General features: G+C 48.1%; 1 protein-coding gene across 1 annotated transcript in view; it reads left to right on the top strand.

Annotated features, from left to right (window-relative positions):
- The window catches only part of LOC115117253 (unconventional myosin-XVIIIb-like), a 65,047-nt gene that overhangs the window by 19,659 nt on the left and 22,799 nt on the right, over positions 1 to 22,589 (top strand). The window contains 11 exon segments of the mRNA XM_065018088.1: positions 942 to 1,098; positions 1,271 to 1,446; positions 2,141 to 2,269; positions 7,652 to 7,795; positions 7,997 to 8,086; positions 8,385 to 8,504; positions 9,599 to 9,722; positions 10,095 to 10,219; positions 10,408 to 10,562; positions 10,700 to 10,823; positions 11,009 to 11,209. Coding sequence (XP_064874160.1) covers positions 942 to 1,098; positions 1,271 to 1,446; positions 2,141 to 2,269; positions 7,652 to 7,795; positions 7,997 to 8,086; positions 8,385 to 8,504; positions 9,599 to 9,722; positions 10,095 to 10,219; positions 10,408 to 10,562; positions 10,700 to 10,823; positions 11,009 to 11,209 — 1,545 coding nt within the window.

The raw sequence follows: 22,589 nt of genomic DNA, 5'->3' as shown, positions 1-22,589 counted from the left end.
AAACCCTAATACACACTCCCACTGTATATCAGTCAAACTACAGGCCATAACTACCCTAATACACACTCCCACTTTATAATCAGTCAAACTACAGGCCATACCTACCCTAATACACACTCCCACTTTATAATCAGTCAAACTACAGGCCATAACTACCCTAATACACACTCCCACTTTATAAACAGTCAAACTACAGGCCGTAAAAACCCTAATACACACTCCCACTTTATATCAGTCAAACTACAGGCCGTAAAAACCCTAATACACACTCCCACTTTATATCAGTCAAACTACAGGCCATAACTACCCTAATACACACTCCCACTGTATATCAGTCAAACTACAGGCCATAACTACCCTAATACACACTCCCACTTTATAATCAGTCAAACTACAGGCCATAACTACCCTAATACACACTCCCACTTTATAATCAGTCAAACTACAGGCCATAACTACCCTAATACACACTCCCACTTTATAATCAGTCAAACTACAGCCCATAACTACCCTAATACACACTCCCACTTTATAATCAGTCAAACTACAGGCCATAACTACCCTAATACACACTCCCACTTTATAATCAGTCAAACTACAGGCCATAACTACCCTAATACACACTCCCACTGTATATCAGTCAAACTACAGGCCGTAAGTACCCTAATACACACTCCCATTGTATATCAGTCAAACTTCAGGCCATAAGTACCCTAATACACACTCTCACTTTATAATCAGTCAAACTGCAGGCCATAAGTAACCTAATACACACTCCCACTGTATATCAGTGAAACTACAGGCCATAACTACCCTAATACACACTCCCACTTTATAATCAGTCGAACTACAGGCCGTAAGTATCCTAATACACACTCCCACTTTATATCAGTCAAACTACAGGCCATAACTACCCTAATACACGCCAACCCCCCTTCCAGGATGCTCTATTGAATCTTATTCGTCGAGCCAGGCCAGTGTTCCTGCAGTGTGTGGGTGCTAAGACAGACAGCGGTGGTGGAGGATTCGACGTCCCTGCTCTCAGGATCCAGCTACACTCTACACACATCCTCCCCGCCCTGCAGCTCTATCGCACAGGTTAGTGTTAGCCTAGAGTTAGCCCTCAGATAGATGTGCACAGTGCCGTTTAGCAGAGCGTTAGCCATTCTGCACAGGTTATATAGTTGATCATTTGGGAATTTTGGTGGCATCATAGTGCTCACCTGTATAGCTATGGCTGACCACCCTATTCCATCTCTCTCTCTCTCAGGTTATCCGGAACATATGACTCTGAGTGACTTCAGGTGTCGTTTCCAGGCTCTGTCTCCTCCGGTCATGAAACGCTATGGTTCAGTCTTCATCACCCCAGATGAGAGGAAGGCAGTGGAGGAGCTGCTGGTAGAACTGGATCTGAACAAGAAGAGTACCGTACTGGGAGCCGGCAGGGTATTATCTACCTCACTTGCTTTGGCAATGTTAACACATGTTTCCCATGCCAATAATTGAATTGAATTGAATTGAGAGAGAGGCTTCTGACTAGGAGTACTGAGCTCCTTAATGTTAGTCTCTGACACACCCTGTCTCTGTAGATTAGTTACATTGACTGTGGTAACTTTCCCTCTCTCTCTCTCTCTCTCTCTCTCTCTCTCTCTCTCTCTCTCTCTCGCTCTCTCTCTCTCTCCCTCTCTGTCTCTCTCTCTGTCTCTCTGTCTCTCTTTCTCTGTCTCTCTCTCTCTCTCTGTTTCTCTCTCTCTGTTTCTCTCTCTGTTTCTCTCTCTGTTTCTCTCTCTCTCTGTTTCTCTCCCTCCCTCCCCTTCTCTCTCTCTCTCTCTCTCTCTCTCTCTCTCTCTCTCTCTCTCTCTCGCACTCCCTCTCTGTTTCTCTCCCTCCCTACCTCCCCATTTCTCTCTCTCTCTCTCTCTCTCTCTGGTCCTCTCCCTCCCTACTTCCCCCTTCTCTCTCTCTCTCTCTCTCTCTCTCTCACGCCCTCTCTGTTTCTCTCCCTCCCTCCCTCCCCCTCTCTCTCTCTCTCTCTCTCTCTCACACACCCTCTCTGTTTCTCTCCCTTCCTACCTCCCCCTTATCTCTCTCTCTCCACTCTCTTTCTGTCTCCCCTTCTTTCTACCCGTCCTCCCACCAGGTGTTTATGAAGCGAGGTGTGTTAAAGTACCTGGACCAGCAGAGAGACAAGCTGGTCAGTGTCTGGCTGGTTCACCTACAGGCTGCCTGTATGGGACACCTGGCTAGACAACAACACCGCAAAATGAAGGCGAGTTTGACCCCTGGCCCAGAATCATAAGCCTAGGTGCAACATGTCTGTCAGGTGTACTGTGCTAGGTTAGGTAGGTGCAGTTGCAACGTGTGTGTGCGTGCGTGTGTCCGTCCGTCTGTCCGTTAGATATTACTGTACTGTTGGAGCTAGGAACACAAGCATTTCGCAACACCTGCAATAACATCTGCTAAATATGTGAATGTGACCAGCAAATGTGATTTGATTTGTTGCACCTACCCTAACATAACAGACCGGGGTTACACCTACCCTAACATAACAGACCCGGGGTTACACCTATCCTAACATAACACACCGGGGTTACACCTACCCTAACATAACACACCGGGGTTACACCTACCCTAACATAACACACCGGGGTTACACCTACCCTAACTGAACACACTGGGGTTACACCTACCCTAACATAACACACCGGGGTTACACCTACCCTAACATAACACACCGGGGTTACACCTACCCTAACTGAACACACCGGGGTTACACCTACCCTAACATAACACACCGGGGTTACACCTACCCTAACATAACACACCGGGGTTACACCTACCCTAACTGAACACACCGGGGTTACACCTACCTAACATAACACACCGGGTTACACCTACCCTAACATAACACACCGGAACACACCGTTACACCTACCCTAACATAACACACACGGGGTTACACCTACCCTAACTAACACACCGGGTTACACTGAACACACCGGGTTACCCCCTAACATAACACACCGGGGTTACACCTACCCTAACATAACACACCGGGGTTACACCTACCCTAACATAACACACCGGGGTTACACCTACCCTAACTGAACACACCGGGGTTACACCTACCCTAACATAACACACCGGGGTTACACCTGCACCTGAACACAGACGGACGGACTCACATCCACATATTTAGCAGATGTTATTGCAGGTGTTGCGAAATGCTTGTGTTCCTAGCTGCAACAGTACAGTAATATCTAACACAACAATACACACAAATCTAAAGTAAAAGAATGGAGTTAAGAAATATATAAATATTAGGACGAGCAATGTCGGAGTGGCATTGACTAAAATACAGTAGAATAGAATATAGTATATACATATGAAATTAGTAAAGTAGTATGTATACATTATTAAAGTGACTAGTGTTGGGGAATAATCAGAATTAGTTGGTAACATAGGTAAGATGTTTTATATTCATTATATGTTTGTGAGTTATTTCTCATCAGAATGTCTATTTTTGTATAATACTGTGGGCCGGTTGCAGTTCTGTTCTCTGTCATGGGGTAAGTTATTTGGGCCGCAGAGAGGGGAGGGGTCAAGATTGTCTTCATATGTAAACATATCTTTTAAATCAATTATCTCTTGGCTCCACAATGTCTGTGTGCCAGTCAATGTGTCTCTGGTATCTTGTCAGGATGGGGTATTTGATATATGCCTGTTGATAGTTTTTGTTTTATGGTTCTGAGAGCGAGAAAAGTACATAGTTTAGGAGACAAAGCTGAACGATTTATGGCCGATGCTGTCTGGCTATGTGTGTCTTTGCTATAAAGGATCTCAGTTGCAATGTGTAAGGACTCTCAGAGAATTCATTTATAGACACTGAATTGATCTGAGAGTCACAGGGTTGTGATGGAGCTCATATAATTAAAGATGGACTTTATGATAACTCTGACTTGTGTGTGGTTTGCTCTCATGATTTGGTAAATACAGGACATTTCCACGACACTAGTGATTCCATGTCTATGTATATACTGTAGGGAAGCAGCCTCTAAAGTGCAGGGTTGAGTAACCGGGTGGGAGCCTGCTAGTCATGGCTATTTAGCAGTCTGGGCCTTGAGATAGAAGCTGTTTTTCAGTGTCTCGGTCTCAGCATTAATGCATCTGTACTGACATCACCTTCTGGATGGTAGTGGGGTGAACAGGCAGTGGCTGGGGTGGTTGATGTCCTTGATGATCTTTTTGGCCTTCCTGTAACATCGGGTGCTGTAGGTGTCCTGGAGGGCAGGCAGTGTGCCTCCGGATATGCGTTGGGCAGACAGCTCCACCCTCTGGAGAGCCCTGTGGTTGTGAGCAGTGCAGTTGACGTGCAGCTCTCAATTGTGCATCTGTAACAGTTTGTGAGGGCCAAGCCAAATTTCTTCAGCCTCCTGAGGTTGAAGAGACGCCGTTGCACCTTCTTCCCCACACTGTCTGTGTGAGTGGACCATTTCAGTTTGTCGGTGATGTGTACACCGAGGAACTTTAAGCTTTTCAGCTACTCCACTGCTGTCCCGTCGATGTGGATATGGGCGTGCTCCCTCTGCTGTTCCCTGAAGTCCATGATCAGCTCCTTCGTTTTGTTGAGGGAGAGGTTATTTTCCTGCCACTACTCCGCCAGGGCCCTCACCTCCTCCCTATAGGCTGTCTCGTCATTGTTGGTAATCAGGCCTACAACTGTTGTGTCCTTTGCAAACTTGATGATTGAGTTGGAAGCATGCGTGGCCACAGAGTCATGGGTGAACAGGGAGTAAAGGAGGGTGCTGAGCACGCTCCCTTGTGGGGCCCCTGTGTTGAGGATCAGCAAAGTGGGAGTGTTGTTTCCTACCTTCACCACCATGGGGTGGCCCGTCAGGAAGTCCAGGACCCAGTTGCACAGGGCGGTGTTGGCCCCGAACTTAATGATGAGCTTGGAGGGTACTATAGTGTTGAAGGCTGAGCTATAGTCAATGAACAGCATTGTTACATAGGTATTCCTCTTATCCATATGGGATAGGGAAGTGTGATGGCATTGTTTGTGGATCTATTGGGGCAGTATGCAAATTGAAGTGTGTCTAGAATGACAGGTAATGTAGAGGTAATATGATCCTTGACTAGTCTCTCAAAGCACTTCATGGACGCTTATAAGAAATCCCACTTTGCCCTCAGATGAACCATCAAACAAGCAAAGCGTCAATACAGGATTAAGATTTCATCCTACTACACCGGCCCTGACACTCGTCAGATGTGGCAGGGCTTGAAAACTATTACGGACTACAAAGGGAAACCCAGACGCGAGCTCCCCAGTGACACGAGCCTACCAGACAAGCTAAATGCCTTTTATGCTCACTTCGAGGCAAGCAACACCGAAACATACATGAGACACCAGCTATTCTGGACAACTGTGTGATAACGCTCTCAGTAGCCGATGTGAACAAAACCTTTAATCAGGTCAACCTTCACAAAGCCACTGGGCCAGACAGATTACCAGGACGTGTACTCAAAGCATGCACGGACCAAATGTCCAGTGTCTTCACTGACACTTTCAACCTCTCCCTGACCAAGTCTGTAATACCTACCTGTTTCAAGCAGACCACCGTATTCCCTGTGCCCAAGGAAGTGAAGGTAACCTGCCTAAATGATTACCGCCCGTGGCACTCACGTCGGTAGCCATGAAGTGCTTTGAAAGGCTGGTCATGGCTCACATCAACAGAATCCTCCCCGACACCCTAGACCCACTCCAATTTGCATACCGCCCCAACAGATCCACAGATGACGCAATCTCAATCGCACTCCACACTGCCCTTTCTCACCTGGACAAAAGGAACACCTATGTGAGAATGATGTTCATTGACTACAGCTCAGCATTCAACACCATAGTGCCCACAAAGCTCAGCACTAAGCTAAGGACTCTGGGACTAAACACCTCCCTCTGCAACAGGATCCTGGACTTCCTGACAGGCCGACCCCAGGTGATAAGGGTTGGCAATTACACATCTGTCACGCTGATCCTTAACACTGAGGACCCTCAGGGGTGTGTACTTAGTCCCCTCCTGTATTCCCTGTTCACCCACGACTGCATGGCCAGGCATGACTCCAACACCATCATTAAGCTTGCTGACGACACAACAGTAGTAGGTCTGATCACGACAATGGTGAGATGGCTATAGGGAGGAGATCAGAGAACTGGCAGTGTGGTGCCAGGACAACAACCTCTCCCTCAATGTGAACAAGACAAAGGAGCTGATTGTGGACTACAGGAAAAGGCGGGCCGAACAGGTCCCCAGTAACATCGACAGGGCTGTAGTGGAGCGGGTCGAGAGTTTCAAATTCCTTGGTGTCCACATCACCAATGAACTATTATGGTCCAAACATACCAAGCCAGTTATGAAGAGGGCACGACAATGTCTTTTCCCCCTCAGGAGAGTGAAAAGATTTGGCATGGGTCCCCAAATCCTCAAAAGGTTCTACAGCTGCACCATCGAGAGCATCCTGGCCTGTTGCATCACCGCCTGGTATGTCAACTGCTCGGCATCTGACCGTAAGGCGCTACAGAAGGTAGTGTGAACGGCCTGGTACATCACTGGGACCAAGCTTCCTGCCATCCAGGACCTATATAATAGGAGGTGTCAGAGGGAAGCCCATACAATTGTCAGAGACTCCAGTCACCCAATTTATAGACTGTTTTCTCTGCTACTGCACAGCAAGCGGTACTGGAGCGCTAAGTCTAGGACTCAACAGCTTCTACCCCCAAGCCATAAGACTAGTGAACAATTCATAAATTGGCCATTGGACAATTTACATGGACCCCCCTCCCTTTTGTACACTGCTGCTACTCGCTGTTTGTTTGTTATCTATACATAGTCACTTCGCCCTCACCTACATGTACAGCTTACCTCAACTAGCCTGTACCCCTGCACACTGACTCGGTACCGGTGCCCCGTGTATATAGCCTCGTTATTGTTATTCTTACTGTGTTACTTTTATTATTACTTTTTATTTTAGTCTACTTGATAAATATTTTCCTCTTCTTTAACAGCACTGTTGGTTAAGGGTTTGTAAGTGAGCATTTCACGGTAAAGTCTACACATGTGACAAATAAAGTTTGATTTGATTTGATGATGACAGAAGTGAGTGCTATGGGGCGATAGTCATTTAGTTCAGTTACCTTAGCTTTCTTGGGTACAGGAACAATGATGGACATCTTGAAGCAAGTGGGGACAGCAGACTGGGATAGGGAGAGATTGAATATGTCTGTAAACACTCCAGCCAGCTGGTCTGCGCATGCTCTGAGGACGCAGCTAGGGATGCCGTCTGGACCGGCTGGGTTAACGAGGGTTAACACGTTTAAATGTCTTACTCACGTCAGCCAAGGAGAACGAGTGCCCACAGTCCTTGGTAGCGGGCTGCGTCGGTGGCACTTTGTTATTCTCAAAGTGGGTGAAGAAGGTGTTTAGCTTGTCCGGGAGCAAGACGTCGGTGTCTGTGACGTGGTTTGTTTTCCTTTTGTAGTCCGTGATTGTCTGTAGACCCTGCCACATATGTCTCATGCCTGAGCCGTTGAATTGCGACTCCACGTTGTCTCTGTACTGACGATAACACTTGTGTGTATCTCTGTGTCCCCATACAGGTGCAGCAGATGGCAGTGAGGTGTGTCCAGAGTAACATCCGTACTCTGAGAGGCGTGGCCAAGTGGAGCTGGTGGAAACTGCTGTGTAGAGTACGCCCCCTACTGGATGTTAACATGGATGACCAGAGACTTAGAGCCAAGGAGGTAGGAATCGATTCAGAGACTACTCAGTGATACAGAGCAAAAAAAGTATGTTGATTCAGAGACTACCCATGATTCAGAGCCAAACAGTAACCACTTGATCCAAGGCCTTTTGAATCAACTCAAAGCCAAATAGTTAAGAGCTAAGCTGTATCACTGGAGATTTGGTATGTTGTTTAACAAAATACTCTTATGATTTCCCAGGATGAGATCACGGCTCTGAGACGACGGCTGGAGAAGTCAGAGAGAGAGAGGAACGAGCTGAGACAGACCACTGACATCCTGGAGACCAAGGTGGGTATAGTTTAGGAAGCCTGTAAAGTGTCAAGTTTGAGGGGCAGTAAAGTGTCAAGTTTGAGGGGCTGTAAAGTGTAAAGTTTGAGGGGCTGTAAAGTGTAAAGTTTGAGGGGCTGTAAAGTGTAAAGTTTGATTTAGGGATAGTAATATGTCAAGTTTGGGAGGCCTGTCAAGTGTAAAGTTTTGGAGGCCTGTGAAGTGTAACGTTTGAGGAGCACTAAAGTGATAGGCTGGGTGGACAAAGTGGAAAGTAAAGCTTTAGTCATGAATACAGGTGTGGGTGTGTTTTGTCTAGGTGACGGCGGTGTCGTCTGAACTAAGTGATGAGCGTTTCCGTGGTGAAGCTGTCAGCCAGGCGCTTGACATGGAGAGAGGAGAGAGACTACGACTCACCAGGGAAAACAAGGAACTACAGGTAGTATTACAACAGCACCCTAATAACTCTCCAGTACACAAGGAACTACAGGGAGTATTACAACAGCACCCTAATAACTCTCCAGTACACAAGGAACTACAGGGAGTATTACAACAGCACCCTAATAACTCTTCAGTACACAAGGAACTACAGGGAGTATTACAACAGCACCCTAATAACTCTCCAGTACACAAGGAACTACAGGGAGTATTACAACAGCACCCTAATAACTCTCCAGTACACAAGGAACTACAGGGAGTATTAAAACAGCACCCTAATAACTCTCCAGTACACAAGGAACTACAGGGAGTATTACAACAGCACCCTAATAACTCTCCAGTACACAAGGAACTACAGGGAGTATTACAACAGCACCCTAATAACTCTCCAGTACACAAGGAACTACAGGGAGTATTACAACATCACCCTAATAACTCTCCAGTACACAAGGAACTACAGGGAGTATTACAACAGCATCTAATAACTCTCCAGTACACAAGGAACTACAGGGAGTAATAACTCTCCAGTACACAAACTACAGGGAGCACATCACCTAATAACTCTCCAGTACACAAGGAACTACAGGGAGTATTACAACAGCACCCTAATAACTCTCCAGTACACAAGGAACTACAGGGAGGAACAGTATAACTCTCAGTACAACAGCACAGCACCCTAATAACTCTCCAGTACACAAGGAACTACAGGGAGTATTACAACAGCACCCTAATAACTCTCCAGTACACAAGGAACTACAGGAGTATTACAACAGCAATAACTCTCTAATAACTCTCAGCAGTAACTCTCAGTACAAGGAACTACAGGGAGTATTACAACTAATAACTCTCAGTACACAAGGAACTAAGGGAGTAACAACATCACCCTAATAACTCTCCAGTACACAAGGAACTACAGGGAGTATTAAAACAGCACCCTAATAACTCTCCAGTACACAAGGAACTACAGGGAGTATTACAACAGCATCTAATAACTCTCCGGTACACAAGGACTAAAGGTGTTGTGTGCCTGGCCCCATACAATACAGTATTTTTCTCTCTTTCTTTTTCTCTCTTTTCTCTCCTTCCCTTTCTCAGGCTCGGCTGGGCCAGTGTAAGGCCACCATGGTGACGCTGGAGAAACAGTTGGAGGATGAGAAACAGAAAGTCCAGAGCAAAGAGTCCCAGGCTGGGACAGGGACAAGCTGGGGAACTACTATAGGTAACTGCCTGTCCTTTGGATTGATCAATAGGTGAAACTCCCTCTCACTGAATGGAAGGTTTGACTGCACTGGATGTTACTAACTGTTGATCTGAGTTATACTCCCACCATGAGGCATCAGGGAAAATGCAGAATAAATGCCAGAATTACAGTTTTGACATATATTCACACAGAACAGGCAACACATGGAGGGGGGGGGTTGGATGGAGGTTGGGTAATGGCAGTTTAGGGTTTGGCGGTTAAGGGGTTTGGACTAGCGTTTTAGGAGGGAACAGGTGTGGGGAATCTGGGAGGATGGGGTGTGGTCTGATGTAATTGGAATTCTTCATGACTTTTCTCTACACACACACTGCCCCCCTGTTCCCCCTACAGAGAGTGAGATGGCACTACAGCTAGAGTGCTGCCAGACTGAGGTAGAGTATGTCAGGAGACGACTCAAACACACAGAGGAGAGACTGGAGGCAGAGAGACAGACACACCTAGAGCTGGACACCAAGGTATATAGCACACACACACACACACACACACACACACACACACACACACACACACACACACACACACACACACACACACACACACACACACACACACACACACACACACAACACCACTTCTCAGCGTAGCTCACACACAGTCCAGGGTTGTCGTCTCTTGCTGAGTCTCTGTCTCCCCCCTGTGGTAGGTGGGCTCCCTACAGGCCCAGCTGGAGCAGTCTAAGAAGAGCGCCACAGAGTTGAAGCGTCAGGTTCGTCGTGTCACCTCTGACCTCCAGGACGCCCGTGTTCTCACTGATAGCCTACAGGGTCGCGCTCACGAGCTGGACCGCAAACAGAGGAGGTAGGTTTGTATTGGTGTGTGTGTGTGTGCACGTGTGTGTGCACGTGTGTATGTGTAAGAAACTTAATTCAAACAAGGGTATGTAGGGATTCCATATAATGGAGTTTGTATGCGTTCCAATGCATGTGTTTTTACAGGTTTGACAGTGAGTTGACCCAGGCCCTAGAAGAGGCAGACAAAGAGAGAGAACTGAAGGACAAAGCAATTCACGACAGCACTGCACTGGGGGCAGAGATATACACTCTGAAACGCACTCTACAGGTACCCTAAATACACATTTAGAGGTGGTTTCACACCTTAAACAACAAACATTTGGTGAAAAGATACATCCTTTGTCTGTTCCCATGTGTGTCTGTTCCTGCGATTTGGTGTGTGTGTGTGTGTGTGTGTGTGTGCGTGTGTGTGTGTGTGTGTGTGTGTGTGTGCGTGCGTGTGTTTGTTTGTAGGAGAGCCTGGCAGAAGTGGTTCATGTGCAGCAGCAGAAGGAGGAGCTGTGTGCCCAGATCCGTGACCTCAGCGTGCCCTTTGACCTGGCCTCTGATTCGCTGCCGGACCTCAAGAAGCAACTCCGCCTCCTGGAGACCCAGACCAATGAGAGAGGAGAGGAGATTACCAAATTTACCGCCAAGATTCAGCAGGCGCAGCAGGTATGCATGCCATGCACACACACACACACACACACACACACACACACACACACACACATGGATTACAAGAAACTGTAATGCTTACTACTGACGTAATTGAGTGATACTGTTTTTACACAGCAGCAGGTATGTATACACAACACACAGAGACACAGACATCTCTCTGCCTCTTACTCTAACCTCTCTTCCTCTTTCTCCACCTCTTCCTCTTCCTCCACCTCTCTTCCTCTTTCTCCACTTCTCTTCCTCTTCCCCCCTCTCTTCCTCTACCTTTCTTTCTCTTTCTCCACCTCTCTTCCTCTTTCTCCACTTCTCTTCCTCTTCCCCCCTCTCTTCCTCTTCTCCATCTCTCTTCCTCTTCTCCACCTCTCTTCCTATTTCTCCAACTCTCTTCCTCTTTCTCCACCTCTCTTCCTCTTTCTCCACCTCTCTTCCTCTTTCTCCACCTCTCTTCATATTTCTCCACCTCTCTTCCTCTTCCCCCCTCTCTTCCTCTTCTCCATCTCTCTTCCTCTTTCTCCACCTCTCTTCCTCTTTCTCCACTTCTCTTCCACTTCCCCCCCTCTTCCTCTACCTCTCTGCCTCGTTCTCCATCTCTCTTCCTCTTTCTCCACTTCTCTTCCTCTTCCCCCCTCTCTTCCTCTTCTCCACCTCTTCCTCTTTCTCCACCTCTCTTCCTCTTTCTCCACTTCTCTTCCTCTTCCCCCTCTCTATCTCTCTTCCTATTCTCCACCTCTCTTCCTATTTCTCCAACTCTCTTCCTCTTCTCCACCTCTCTTCCTCTTTCTCCACCTCTTCCTCTTTCTCCACCTCTCTACCTCTTCTCCACCTCTCTTCCTCTTTCTCCACCTCTCTTCATATTTCTCCACCTCTTCTCCAACTCTCTTCCTCTTCCCCCCTCTCTTCCTCCTCTCCAACTCTCTTCCTATTTCTCCACCTCTCTTCCTATTTCTCCAACTCTCTTCCTCTTCTCCACCTCTCTTCCTCTTTCTCCACCTCTCTTCCTCTTTCCCCACCTCTCTTCATATTTCTCCACCTCTCTTCCTCTTCCCCCCTCTCTTCCTCTTTTCCATCTCTCTTCCTCTTTCTCCACCTCTCTTCCTCTTTCTCCACTTCTCTTCCTCTTTCCCCATCTCTTCCTCTACCTCTCTTCCTCTTTCTCCACCTCTCTTCCTCTTCTCCACCGCTTCCTCTTTCTCCACTTCTCTTCCTCTTTCCCCATCTCTTCCTCTACCTCTCTTCCTCTTCACCCCTCTCTTCCTCTTCTCCACCTCTTCCTATTTCTCCAACTCTCTTCCTCTACCGCTCTTCCTCTTTCTCCACCTCTCTTCATCTTTCTCCACTTCTCTTCCTCTTCCCCCCTCTCTTCCTCTACCTCTCTTTCTCTTTCTCCACCTCTCTTCCTCTTTCTCCACTTCTCTTCCTCTTCCCCCCTCTCTCCCTCTTCTCCATCTCTCTTCCTCTTTCTCCACCTCTCTTCATATTTCTCCACCTCTCTTCATATTTCTCCACCTCTCTTCCTCTTCCCCCTGTCTTCCTCTTCTCCATCTCTCTTCCTCTTTCTCCACCTCTCTTCCTCTTTCTCCACTTCTCTTCCACTTCTCCCCTCTTCCTCTACCTCTCTGCCTCTTTCTCCACCTCTTCTTTCCCCCTCTTTCTCTCTTCCTACTTCTCTTCCTCTTCCCCTTCCTCTCTCTTCCTCTTCTCCACCTCTTCCTCTTTCTCCACCTCTCTTCCTCTTTCTATTTCCACTTCTCTTCCTCTTCCCCCTCTCCTCTTCTCCATCTCTTCCTATTCTCCACCTCTCTTCCTCTTTTTCCACTTCTCTTCCACTTCCCCCTCTTCCTCTACCTCTCTGCCTTTTTCTCCACCTCTCTTCCTCTTTCTCCACTTCTCTTCCTCTTCCCCCCTCTCTTCCTCTTCTCCACCTCTTCCTCTTTCTCCACCTCTCTTCCTCTTTCTCCACTTCTCTTCCTCTTCCCCCTCTCTATCTCTCTTTGATTTGATTTGATTTGATTCCTATTCTCCACCTCTCTTCCTATTTCTCCAACTCTCTTCCTCTTCTCCACCTCTCTTCCTCTTTCTCCACCTCTTCCTCTTTCTCCACCTCTCTGCCTCTTCTCCACCTCTCTTCCTCTTTCTCCACCTCTCTTCATATTTCTCCACCTCTTCTCCATCTCTCTTCCTCTTTCTCCACTTCTCTTCCTCTTCCCCCTCTTCCTCCTCTCCAACTCTCTTCCTATTTCTCCACCTCTCTTCCTATTTCTCCAACTCTCTTCCTCTTTCTCCACCTCTCTTCCTCTTTCTCCACCTCTCTTCCTCTTTCTCCACCTCTCTTCATATTTCTCCACCTCTCTTCCTCTTCACCCCTCTCTTCCTCTTTTCCATCTCTCTTCCTCTTTCTCCACCTCTCTTCCTCGTTCTCCACTTCTCTTCCTCTTCCCCCCTCTCTTCCTCTACCTCTCTTCCTCTTTCTCCACCTCTCTTCCTCTTTCTCCACTTCTCTTCCTCTTCCCCCCTCTCTTCCTCTTCTCCACCGCTTCCTCTTTCTCCACCTCTCTTCCTCTTTCTCCACTTCTCTTCCTCTTCCCCCTCTCCTCACCTTCTCCATCTCTCTTCCTCTTCTCCAACTCTCTTTCTCCACCTCTTCCTCTTCTCCACCTCTTTTCCTCTTTCTCCACCTCTCTTCCTCTTTCTCCACTTCTCTTCCTCTTCCCCCCTCTCTTCCTCTTCTCCATCTCTCTTCCTCTTCTCCACCTCTCTTCCTATTTCTCCAACTCTCTTCCTCTTCTCCACCTCTCTTCCTCTTTCTCCACCTCTCTTCCTCTTTCTCCACCTCTTCCTCTTCCTCCACCTCTCTTCTTCTTTCTCCACCTCTCTTCATATTTCTCCACCTCTCTTCCTCTTCCCCCCTCTCTTCCTCTTTCTCCACTTCTCTTCCTCTTCCGTCCTCTCTTCCTCCTCTCCACCTCTCTTCCTATTTCTCAAACTCTCTTCCTCTTCTCCACCTCTCTTCCTCTTTCTCCACCTCTTCCTCCACTTCTCTTCCTCTTTCTCCACCTCTCTTCATATTTCTCCACCTCTCTTCATATTTCTCCACCTCTCTTCCTCTTCCCCTCTCTTCCTCTTCTCCATCTCTCTTCCTCTTTCTCCACCTCTCTTCCTCTTTCTCCACTTCTCTTCCACTTCCCCCCTCTTCCTCTACCTCTCTGCCTCTTTCTCCACCTCTCTTCCTCTTTCTCCACTTCTCTTCCTCTTCCCCCCTCTCTTCCTCTTCTCCACCTCTTCCTCTTTCTCCACCTCTCTTCCTCTTTCTCCACTTCTCTTCCTCTTCCCCCCTCTCTATCTCTCTTTGATTTGATTTGATTTGATTCCTATTCTCCACCTCTCTTCCTATTTCTCCAACTCTCTTCCTCTTCTCCACCTCTCTTCCTCTTTCTCCACCTCTTCCTCTTTCTCCACCTCTCTGCCTCTTCTCCACCTCTCTTCCTCTTTCTCCACCTCTCTTCATATTTCTCCACCTCTTCTCCATCTCTCTTCCTCTTTCTCCACTTCTCTTCCTCTTCCCCCCCTCTTCCTCCTCTCCAACTCTCTTCCTATTTCTCCACCTCTCTTCCTATTTCTCCAACTCTCTTCCTCTTTCTCCACCTCTCTTCCTCTTTCTCCACCTCTCTTCCTCTTTCTCCACCTCTCTTCATATTTCTCCACCTCTCTTCCTCTTCACCCCTCTCTTCCTCTTTTCCATCTCTCTTCCTCTTTCTCCACCTCTCTTCCTCTTTCTCCACTTCTCTTCCTCTTCCCCCCTCTCTTCCTCTACCTCTCTTCCTCTTTCTCCACCTCTCTTCCTCTTTCTCCACTTCTCTTCCTCTTCCCCCCTCTCTTCCTCTTCTCCACCTTTCCTCTTTCTCCACCTCTCTTCCTCTTTCTCCACTTCTCTTCCTCTTCCCCCTCTCCTCACCTTCTCCATCTCTCTTCCTCTTCTCCAACTCTCTTTCTCCACCTCTTCCTCTTCTCCACCTCTTTTCCTCTTTCTCCACCTCTCTTCCTCTTTCTCCACTTCTCTTCCTCTTCCCCCCTCTCTTCCTCTTCTCCATCTCTCTTCCTCTTCTCCACCTCTCTTCCTATTCCTCCAACTCTCTTCCTCTTCTCCACCTCTCTTCCTCTTTCTCCACCTCTCTTCCTCTTTCTCCACCTCTTCCTCTTCCTCCACCTCTCTTCTTCTTTCTCAACCTCTCTTCATATTTCTCCACCTCTCTTCCTCTTCCCCCTCTCTTCCTCTTTCTCCACTTCTCTTCCTCTTCCGTCCTCTCTTCCTCCTCTCCACCTCTCTTCCTATTTCTCCAACTCTCTTCCTCTTCTCCACCTCTCTTCCTCTTTCTCCACCTCTTCCTCCACTTCTCTTCCTCTTTCTCCACCTCTCTTCATATTTCTCCACCTCTCTTCCTCTTCCCCCTCTCTTCCTCTTTTTCTATCTCTCTTCCTCTTTCTCCACCTCTCTTCCTCTTCCCCCTCTCTTCCTCTTCTCCATCTCTCTTCCTCTTTCTCCACCTCTCTTCCTCTTTCTCCACTTCTCTTCCCTTCTTTCCCCCTCTTCCTCTACCTCTCTGCCTCCACCTTCTCCTCCATCTCTCTTCCTCTTTCTCCACTTCTCTTCCTCTTCCCCCTCTCTTCCTCTTCTCCACCTCTTCCTCTTTCTCCACCTCTCTTCCTCTTTCTCCACTTCTCTTCCTCTTCCCCCTCTCTATCTCTCTTCTTCCTATTCTCCACCTCTCTTCCTATTTCTCCAACTCTCTTCCTCTTCTCCACCTCTCTTCCTCTTTCTCCACCTCTTCCTCTTTCTTTCTCCACCTCTCTTCCTCTTCTCCACCTCTCTTCCTCTTTCTCCACCTCTCTTCATATTTCTCCACCTCTTCTCCAACTCTCTTCCTCTTCCCCCTCTCTTCCTCCTCTCCAACTCTCTTCCTATTTCTCCACCTCTCTTCCTATTTCTCCAACTCTCTTCCTCTTCTCCACCTCTCTTCCTCTTTCTCCACCTCTTCTTTTCCCACCTCTTTCCCCACCTCTCTTCATATTTCTCCACCTCTCTTCCTCTTCCCCCTCTCTTCCTCTTTTCCATCTCTCTTCCTCTTTCTCCACCTCTCTTCCTCTTTCTCCACTTCTCTTCCTCTTTCCCCATCTCTTCCTCTACCTCTCTTCCTCTTTCTCCACCTCTCTTCCTCTTCTCCACCTCTTTCCTCTTTCTCCACTTCTCTTCCTCTTTCCCCATCTCTTCCTCTACCTCTCTTCCTCTTCACCCCTCTCTTCCTCTTCTCCACCACCTCTTCCTATTTCTCCAACTCTCTTCCTCTTTCTCCACCTCTCTTCCTCTTTCTCCACCTCTCTTCATCTTTCTCCACTTCTCTTCCTCTTCCCCCTCTCTTCCTCTACCTCTCTTTCTCTTTCTCCACCTCTCTTCCTCTTTCTCCACTTCTCTTCCTCTTCCCCCTCTCCTCTCCCTCTTCTCCATCTCTCTTCCTCTTTCTCCACCTCTCTTCATATTTCTCCACCTCTCTTCATATTTCTCCACCTCTCTTCCTCTTCCCCCTCTCTTCCTCTTCTCCATCTCTCTTCCTCTTTCTCCACCTCTCTTCCTCTTTCTCCACTTCTCTTCCACTTCCCCCCTCTTCCTCTACCTCTCTGCCTCTTTCTCCACCTCTCTTCCTCTTTCTCCACTTCTCTTCCTCTTCCCCCCTCTCTTCCTCTTCTCCACCTCTTCCTCTTTCTCCACCTCTCTTCCTCTTTCTCCACTTCTCTTCCTCTTCCCCCCTCTCTATCTCTCTTTGATTTGATTTGATTTGATTCCTATTCTCCACCTCTCTTCCTATTTCTCCAACTCTCTTCCTCTTCTCCACCTCTCTTCCTCTTTCTCCACCTCTTCCTCTTTCTCCACCTCTCTGCCTCTTCTCCACCTCTCTTCCTCTTTCTCCACCTCTCTTCATATTTCTCCACCTCTTCTCCATCTCTCTTCCTCTTTCTCCACTTCTCTTCCTCTTCCCCCCCCTCTTCCTCCTCTCCAACTCTCTTCCTATTTCTCCACCTCTCTTCCTATTTCTCCAACTCTCTTTCTCCCACCTCTCTTCCTCTTTCTCCACCTCTCTTCCTCTTTCTCCACCTCTCTTCATATTTCTCCACCTCTCTTCCTCTTCACCCCTCTCTTCCTCTTTTCCATCTCTCTTCCTCTTTCTCCACCTCTCTTCCTCTTTCTCCACTTCTCTTCCTCTTCCCCCTCTCTTCCTCTACCTCTCTTCCTCTTTCTCCACCTCTCTTCCTCTTTCTCCACTTCTCTTCCTCTTCCCCCCCTCTCTTCCTCTTCTCCACCTCTTCCTCTTTCTCCACCTCTCTTCCTCTTTCTCCACTTCTCTTCCTCTTCCCAACCCTCTCTCTCACCTTCTCCATCTCTCTTCCTCTTCTCCAACTCTCTTTCTCCACCTCTTCCTCTTCTCCACCTCTCTTCCTCCTCTTCTTCCTCTTCTCCACCTCTTTCCTCTTTCTCCACCTCTCTTCCTCTTTCTCCACCTCTTCCTCTTCCTCCACCTCTCTTCTTCTTTCTCCACCTCTCTTCATATTTCTCCACCTCTCTTCCTCTTCCCCCCTCTCTTCCTCTTTCTCCACTTCTCTTCCTCTTCCGTCCTCTCTTCCTCCTCTCCACCTCTCTTCCTATTTCTCCAACTCTCTTCCTCTTCTCCACCTCTCTTCCTCTTTCTCCACCTCTTCCTCCACTTCTCTTCCTCTTTCTCCACCTCTCTTCATATTTCTCCACCTCTCTTCCTCTTCCCCCCTCTCTTCCTCTTTTCTATCTCTCTTCCTCTTTCTCCACCTCTCTTCCTCTTCCCCCCTCTCTTCCTCTTCTCCATCTCTCTTCCTCTTTCTCCACCTCTCTTCCTCTTTCTCCACTTCTCTTCCACTTCCCCCTCTTCCTCTACCTCTCCTGCCTCGTTCTCCATCTCTCTTCCTCTTTCTCCACTTCTCTTCCTCTTCCCCCTCTCTTCCTCTTCTCCACCTCTTCCTCTTTCTCCACCTCTCTTCCTCTTTCTCCACTTCTCTTCCTCTTTCCCCCCTCTCTATCTCTCTTCCTATTCTCCACCTCTCTTCCTATTTCTCCATTTCTCTCAACTCTCTTCCTCTTCTCCACCTCTCTTCCTCTTTCTCCACCTCTTCCTCTTTCTCCACCTCTCTTCCTCTTCTCCACCTCTCTTCCTCTTTCTCCACCTCTCTTCCTATTTCTCCATTTCTCCACCTCTTCTCTTTCAACTCTCTTCCTCTTCCCCCTCTCTTCCTCCTCTTCTCCAACTCTCTTCCTATTTCTCCACCTCTCTTCCTATTTCTCCAACTCTCTTCCTCTTCTCCACCTCTCTTCCTCTTTCTCCACCTCTCTTCCTCTTTCCCCACCTCTCTTCATATTTCTCCACCTCTCTTCCTCTTCCCCCTCTCTTCCTCTTTTCCATCTCTCTTCCTCTTTCTCCACCTCTCTTCCTCTTTCTCCACTTCTCTTCCTCTTTCCCCATCTCTTCCTCTACCTCTCTTCCTCTTTCTCCACCTCTCTTCCTCTTCTCCACCTTCCTCTTTCTCCACTTCTCTTCCTCTTTCCCCATCTCTTCCTCTACCTCTCTTCCTCTTCACCCCTCTCTTCCTCTTCTCCACCTCTTCCTATTTCTCCAACTCTCTTCCTCTACCGCTCTTCCTCTTTCTCCACCTCTCTTCATCTTTCTCCACTTCTCTTCCTCTTCCCCCTCTCTTCCTCTACCTCTCTTTCTCTTTCTCCACCTCTCTTCCTCTTTCTCCACTTCTCTTCCTCTTCCCCCTCTCTCCCTCTTCTCCATCTCTCTTCCTCTTTCTCCACCTCTCTTCATATTTCTCCACCTCTCTTCATATTTCTCCACCTCTTTCCTCTTCCCCCTCTCTTCCTCTTCTCCATCTCTCTTCCTCTTTCTCCACCTCTCTTCCTCTTTCTCCACTTCTCTTCCACTTCCCCCCTCTTCCTCTACCTCTCTGCCTCTTTCTCCACCTCTCTTCCTCTTTCTCCACTTCTCTTCCTCTTCCCCCCTCTCTTCCTCTTCTCCACCTCTTCCTCTTTCTCCACCTCTCTTCCTCTTTCTCCACTTCTCTTCCTCTTCCCCCCTCTCTATCTCTCTTCCTATTCTCCACCTCTCTTCCTATTTCTCCACTTCTCTTCCTCTTCCCCCTCTCTCCCTCTTCTCCATCTCTCTTCCTCTTTCTCCACCTCTCTTCATATTTCTCCACCTCTCTTCATATTTCTCCACCTCTCTTCCTCTTCACCTCTCTTCCTCTTCTCCATCTCTCTTCCTCTTTCTCCACCTCTCTTCCTCTTTCTCCACTTCTCTTCCACTTCCCCCCTCTTCCTCTACCTCTCTGCCTCTTTCTCCACCTCTCTTCCTCTTTCTCCACTTCTCTTCCTCTTCCCCCCTCTCTTCCTCTTCTCCACCTCTTCCTCTTTCTCCACCTCTCTTCCTCTTTCTCCACTTCTCTTCCTCTTCCCCCTCTCTATCTCTCTTTGATTTGATTTGATTTGATTCCTATTCTCCACCTCTCTTCCTATTTCTCCAACTCTCTTCCTCTTCTCCACCTCTCTTCCTCTTTCTCCACCTCTTCCTCTTTCTCCACCTCTCTGCCTCTTCTCCACCTCTCTTCCTCTTTCTCCACCTCTCTTCATATTTCTCCACCTCTTCTCCATCTCTCTTCCTCTTTCTCCACTTCTCTTCCTCTTCCCCCTCTTCCTCCTCTCCAACTCTCTTCCTATTTCTCCACCTCTCTTCCTATTTCTCCAACTCTCTTCCTCTTTCTCCACCTCTCTTCCTCTTTCTCCACCTCTCTTCCTCTTTCTCCACCTCTCTTCATATTTCTCCACCTCTCTTCCTCTTCACCCCTCTCTTCCTCTTTTCCATCTCTCTTCCTCTTTCTCCACCTCTCTTCCTCGTTCTCCACTTCTCTTCCTCTTCCCCCCTCTCTTCCTCTACCTCTCTTCCTCTTTCTCCACCTCTCTTCCTCTTTCTCCACTTCTCTTCCTCTTCCCCCCTCTCTTCCTCTTCTCCACCGCTTCCTCTTTCTCCACCTCTCTTCCTCTTTCTCCACTTCTCTTCCTCTTCCCCCTCTCCTCACCTTCTCCATCTCTCTTCCTCTTCTCCAACTCTCTTTCTCCACCTCTTCCTCTTCTCCACCTCTTTTCCTCTTTCTCCACCTCTCTTCCTCTTTCTCCACTTCTCTTCCTCTTCCCCCCTCTCTTCCTCTTCTCCATCTCTCTTCCTCTTCTCCACCTCTCTTCCTATTTCTCCAACTCTCTTCCTCTTCTCCACCTCTCTTCCTCTTTCTCCACCTCTCTTCCTCTTTCTCCACCTCTTCCTCTTCCTCCACCTCTCTTCTTCTTTCTCCACCTCTCTTCATATTTCTCCACCTCTCTTCCTCTTCCCCCCTCTCTTCCTCTTTCTCCACTTCTCTTCCTCTTCCGTCCTCTCTTCCTCCTCTCCACCTCTCTTCCTATTTCTCAAACTCTCTTCCTCTTCTCCACCTCTCTTCCTCTTTCTCCACCTCTTCCTCCACTTCTCTTCCTCTTTCTCCACCTCTCTTCATATTTCTCCACCTCTCTTCCTCTTTCTCCACCTCTCTTCCTCTTCCCCTCTCTTCCTCTTCTCCATCTCTCTTCCTCTTTCTCCACCTCTCTTCCTCTTTCTCCACTTCTCTTCCACTTCCCCCCTCTTCCTCTACCTCTCTGCCTCTTTCTCCACCTCTCTTCCTCTTTCTCCACTTCTCTTCCTCTTCCCCCCTCTCTTCCTCTTCTCCACCTCTTCCTCTTTCTCCACCTCTCTTCCTCTTTCTCCACTTCTCTTCCTCTTCCCCCCTCTCTATCTCTCTTTGATTTGATTTGATTTGATTCCTATTCTCCACCTCTCTTCCTATTTCTCCAACTCTCTTCCTCTTCTCCACCTCTCTTCCTCTTTCTCCACCTCTTCCTCTTTCTCCACCTCTCTGCCTCTTCTCCACCTCTCTTCCTCTTTCTCCACCTCTCTTCATATTTCTCCACCTCTTCTCCATCTCTCTTCCTCTTTCTCCACTTCTCTTCCTCTTCCCCCTCTTCCTCCTCTCCAACTCTCTTCCTATTTCTCCACCTCTCTTCCTATTTCTCCAACTCTCTTCCTCTTTCTCCACCTCTCTTCCTCTTTCTCCACCTCTCTTCCTCTTTCTCCACCTCTCTTCATATTTCTCCACCTCTCTTCCTCTTCACCCCTCTCTTCCTCTTTTCCATCTCTCTTCCTCTTTCTCCACCTCTCTTCCTCTTTCTCCACTTCTCTTCCTCTTCCCCCCTCTCTTCCTCTACCTCTCTTCCTCTTTCTCCACCTCTCTTCCTCTTTCTCCACTTCTCTTCCTCTTCCCCTCTCTTCCTCTTCTCCACCGCTTCCTCTTTCTCCACCTCTCTTCCTCTTTCTCCACTTCTCTTCCTCTTCCCCTCTCCTCACCTTCTCCATCTCTCTTCCTCTTCTCCAACTCTCTTTCTCCACCTCTTCCTCTTCTCCACCTCTTTTCCTCTTTCTCCACCTCTCTTCCTCTTTCTCCACTTCTCTTCCTCTTCCCCCCTCTCTTCCTCTTCTCCATCTCTCTTCCTCTTCTCCACCTCTCTTCCTATTTCTCCAACTCTCTTCCTCTTCTCCACCTCTCTTCCTCTTTCTCCACCTCTCTTCCTCTTTCTCCACCTCTTCCTCTTCCTCCACCTCTCTTCTTCTTTCTCCACCTCTCTTCATATTTCTCCACCTCTCTTCCTCTTCCCCCCTCTCTTCCTCTTTCTCCACTTCTCTTCCTCTTCCGTCCTCTCTTCCTCCTCTCCACCTCTCTTCCTATTTCTCCAACTCTCTTCCTCTTCTCCACCTCTCTTCCTCTTTCTCCACCTCTTCCTCCACTTCTCTTCCTCTTTCTCCACCTCTCTTCATATTTCTCCACCTCTCTTCCTCTTCCCCCCTCTCTTCCTCTTTTCTATCTCTCTTCCTCTTTCTCCACCTCTCTTCCTCTTCCCCCCTCTCTTCCTCTACCTCTCTTCCTCTTTCTCCACCTCTCTTCCCCTTCTCCATCTCTCTTCCTCTTCTCCACCTCTCTTCCTCTTTCTCCACCTCTTCCTCTTTCTCCACCTCTTCCTCTTTCTCCACCTCTTTTCCTCTTTCTCCACTTCTCGTCCTCTTCCCCACTCTCTTCCTCTTCTCCACTCTCTTCCTATTTCTCCAACTCTCTTCCTCTTCTCCACCTCTCTTCCTATTTCTCCACCTCTTTTCCTCTTTCTCCACCTCTCTTCCTCTTCCCCCTCTCTTTCCTCTTCTCCATCTCTCTTCCTCTTTCTCCA

This window comes from Oncorhynchus nerka, linkage group LG4 (assembly GCF_034236695.1).
Source record: "Oncorhynchus nerka isolate Pitt River linkage group LG4, Oner_Uvic_2.0, whole genome shotgun sequence".
In the NCBI taxonomy this organism is placed as follows: Eukaryota; Metazoa; Chordata; class Actinopteri; order Salmoniformes; family Salmonidae; genus Oncorhynchus; species Oncorhynchus nerka.
The sequence above is the reverse complement of the archived record's forward strand: the minus strand, read 5'-3'. Positions and strand labels throughout refer to the sequence as shown.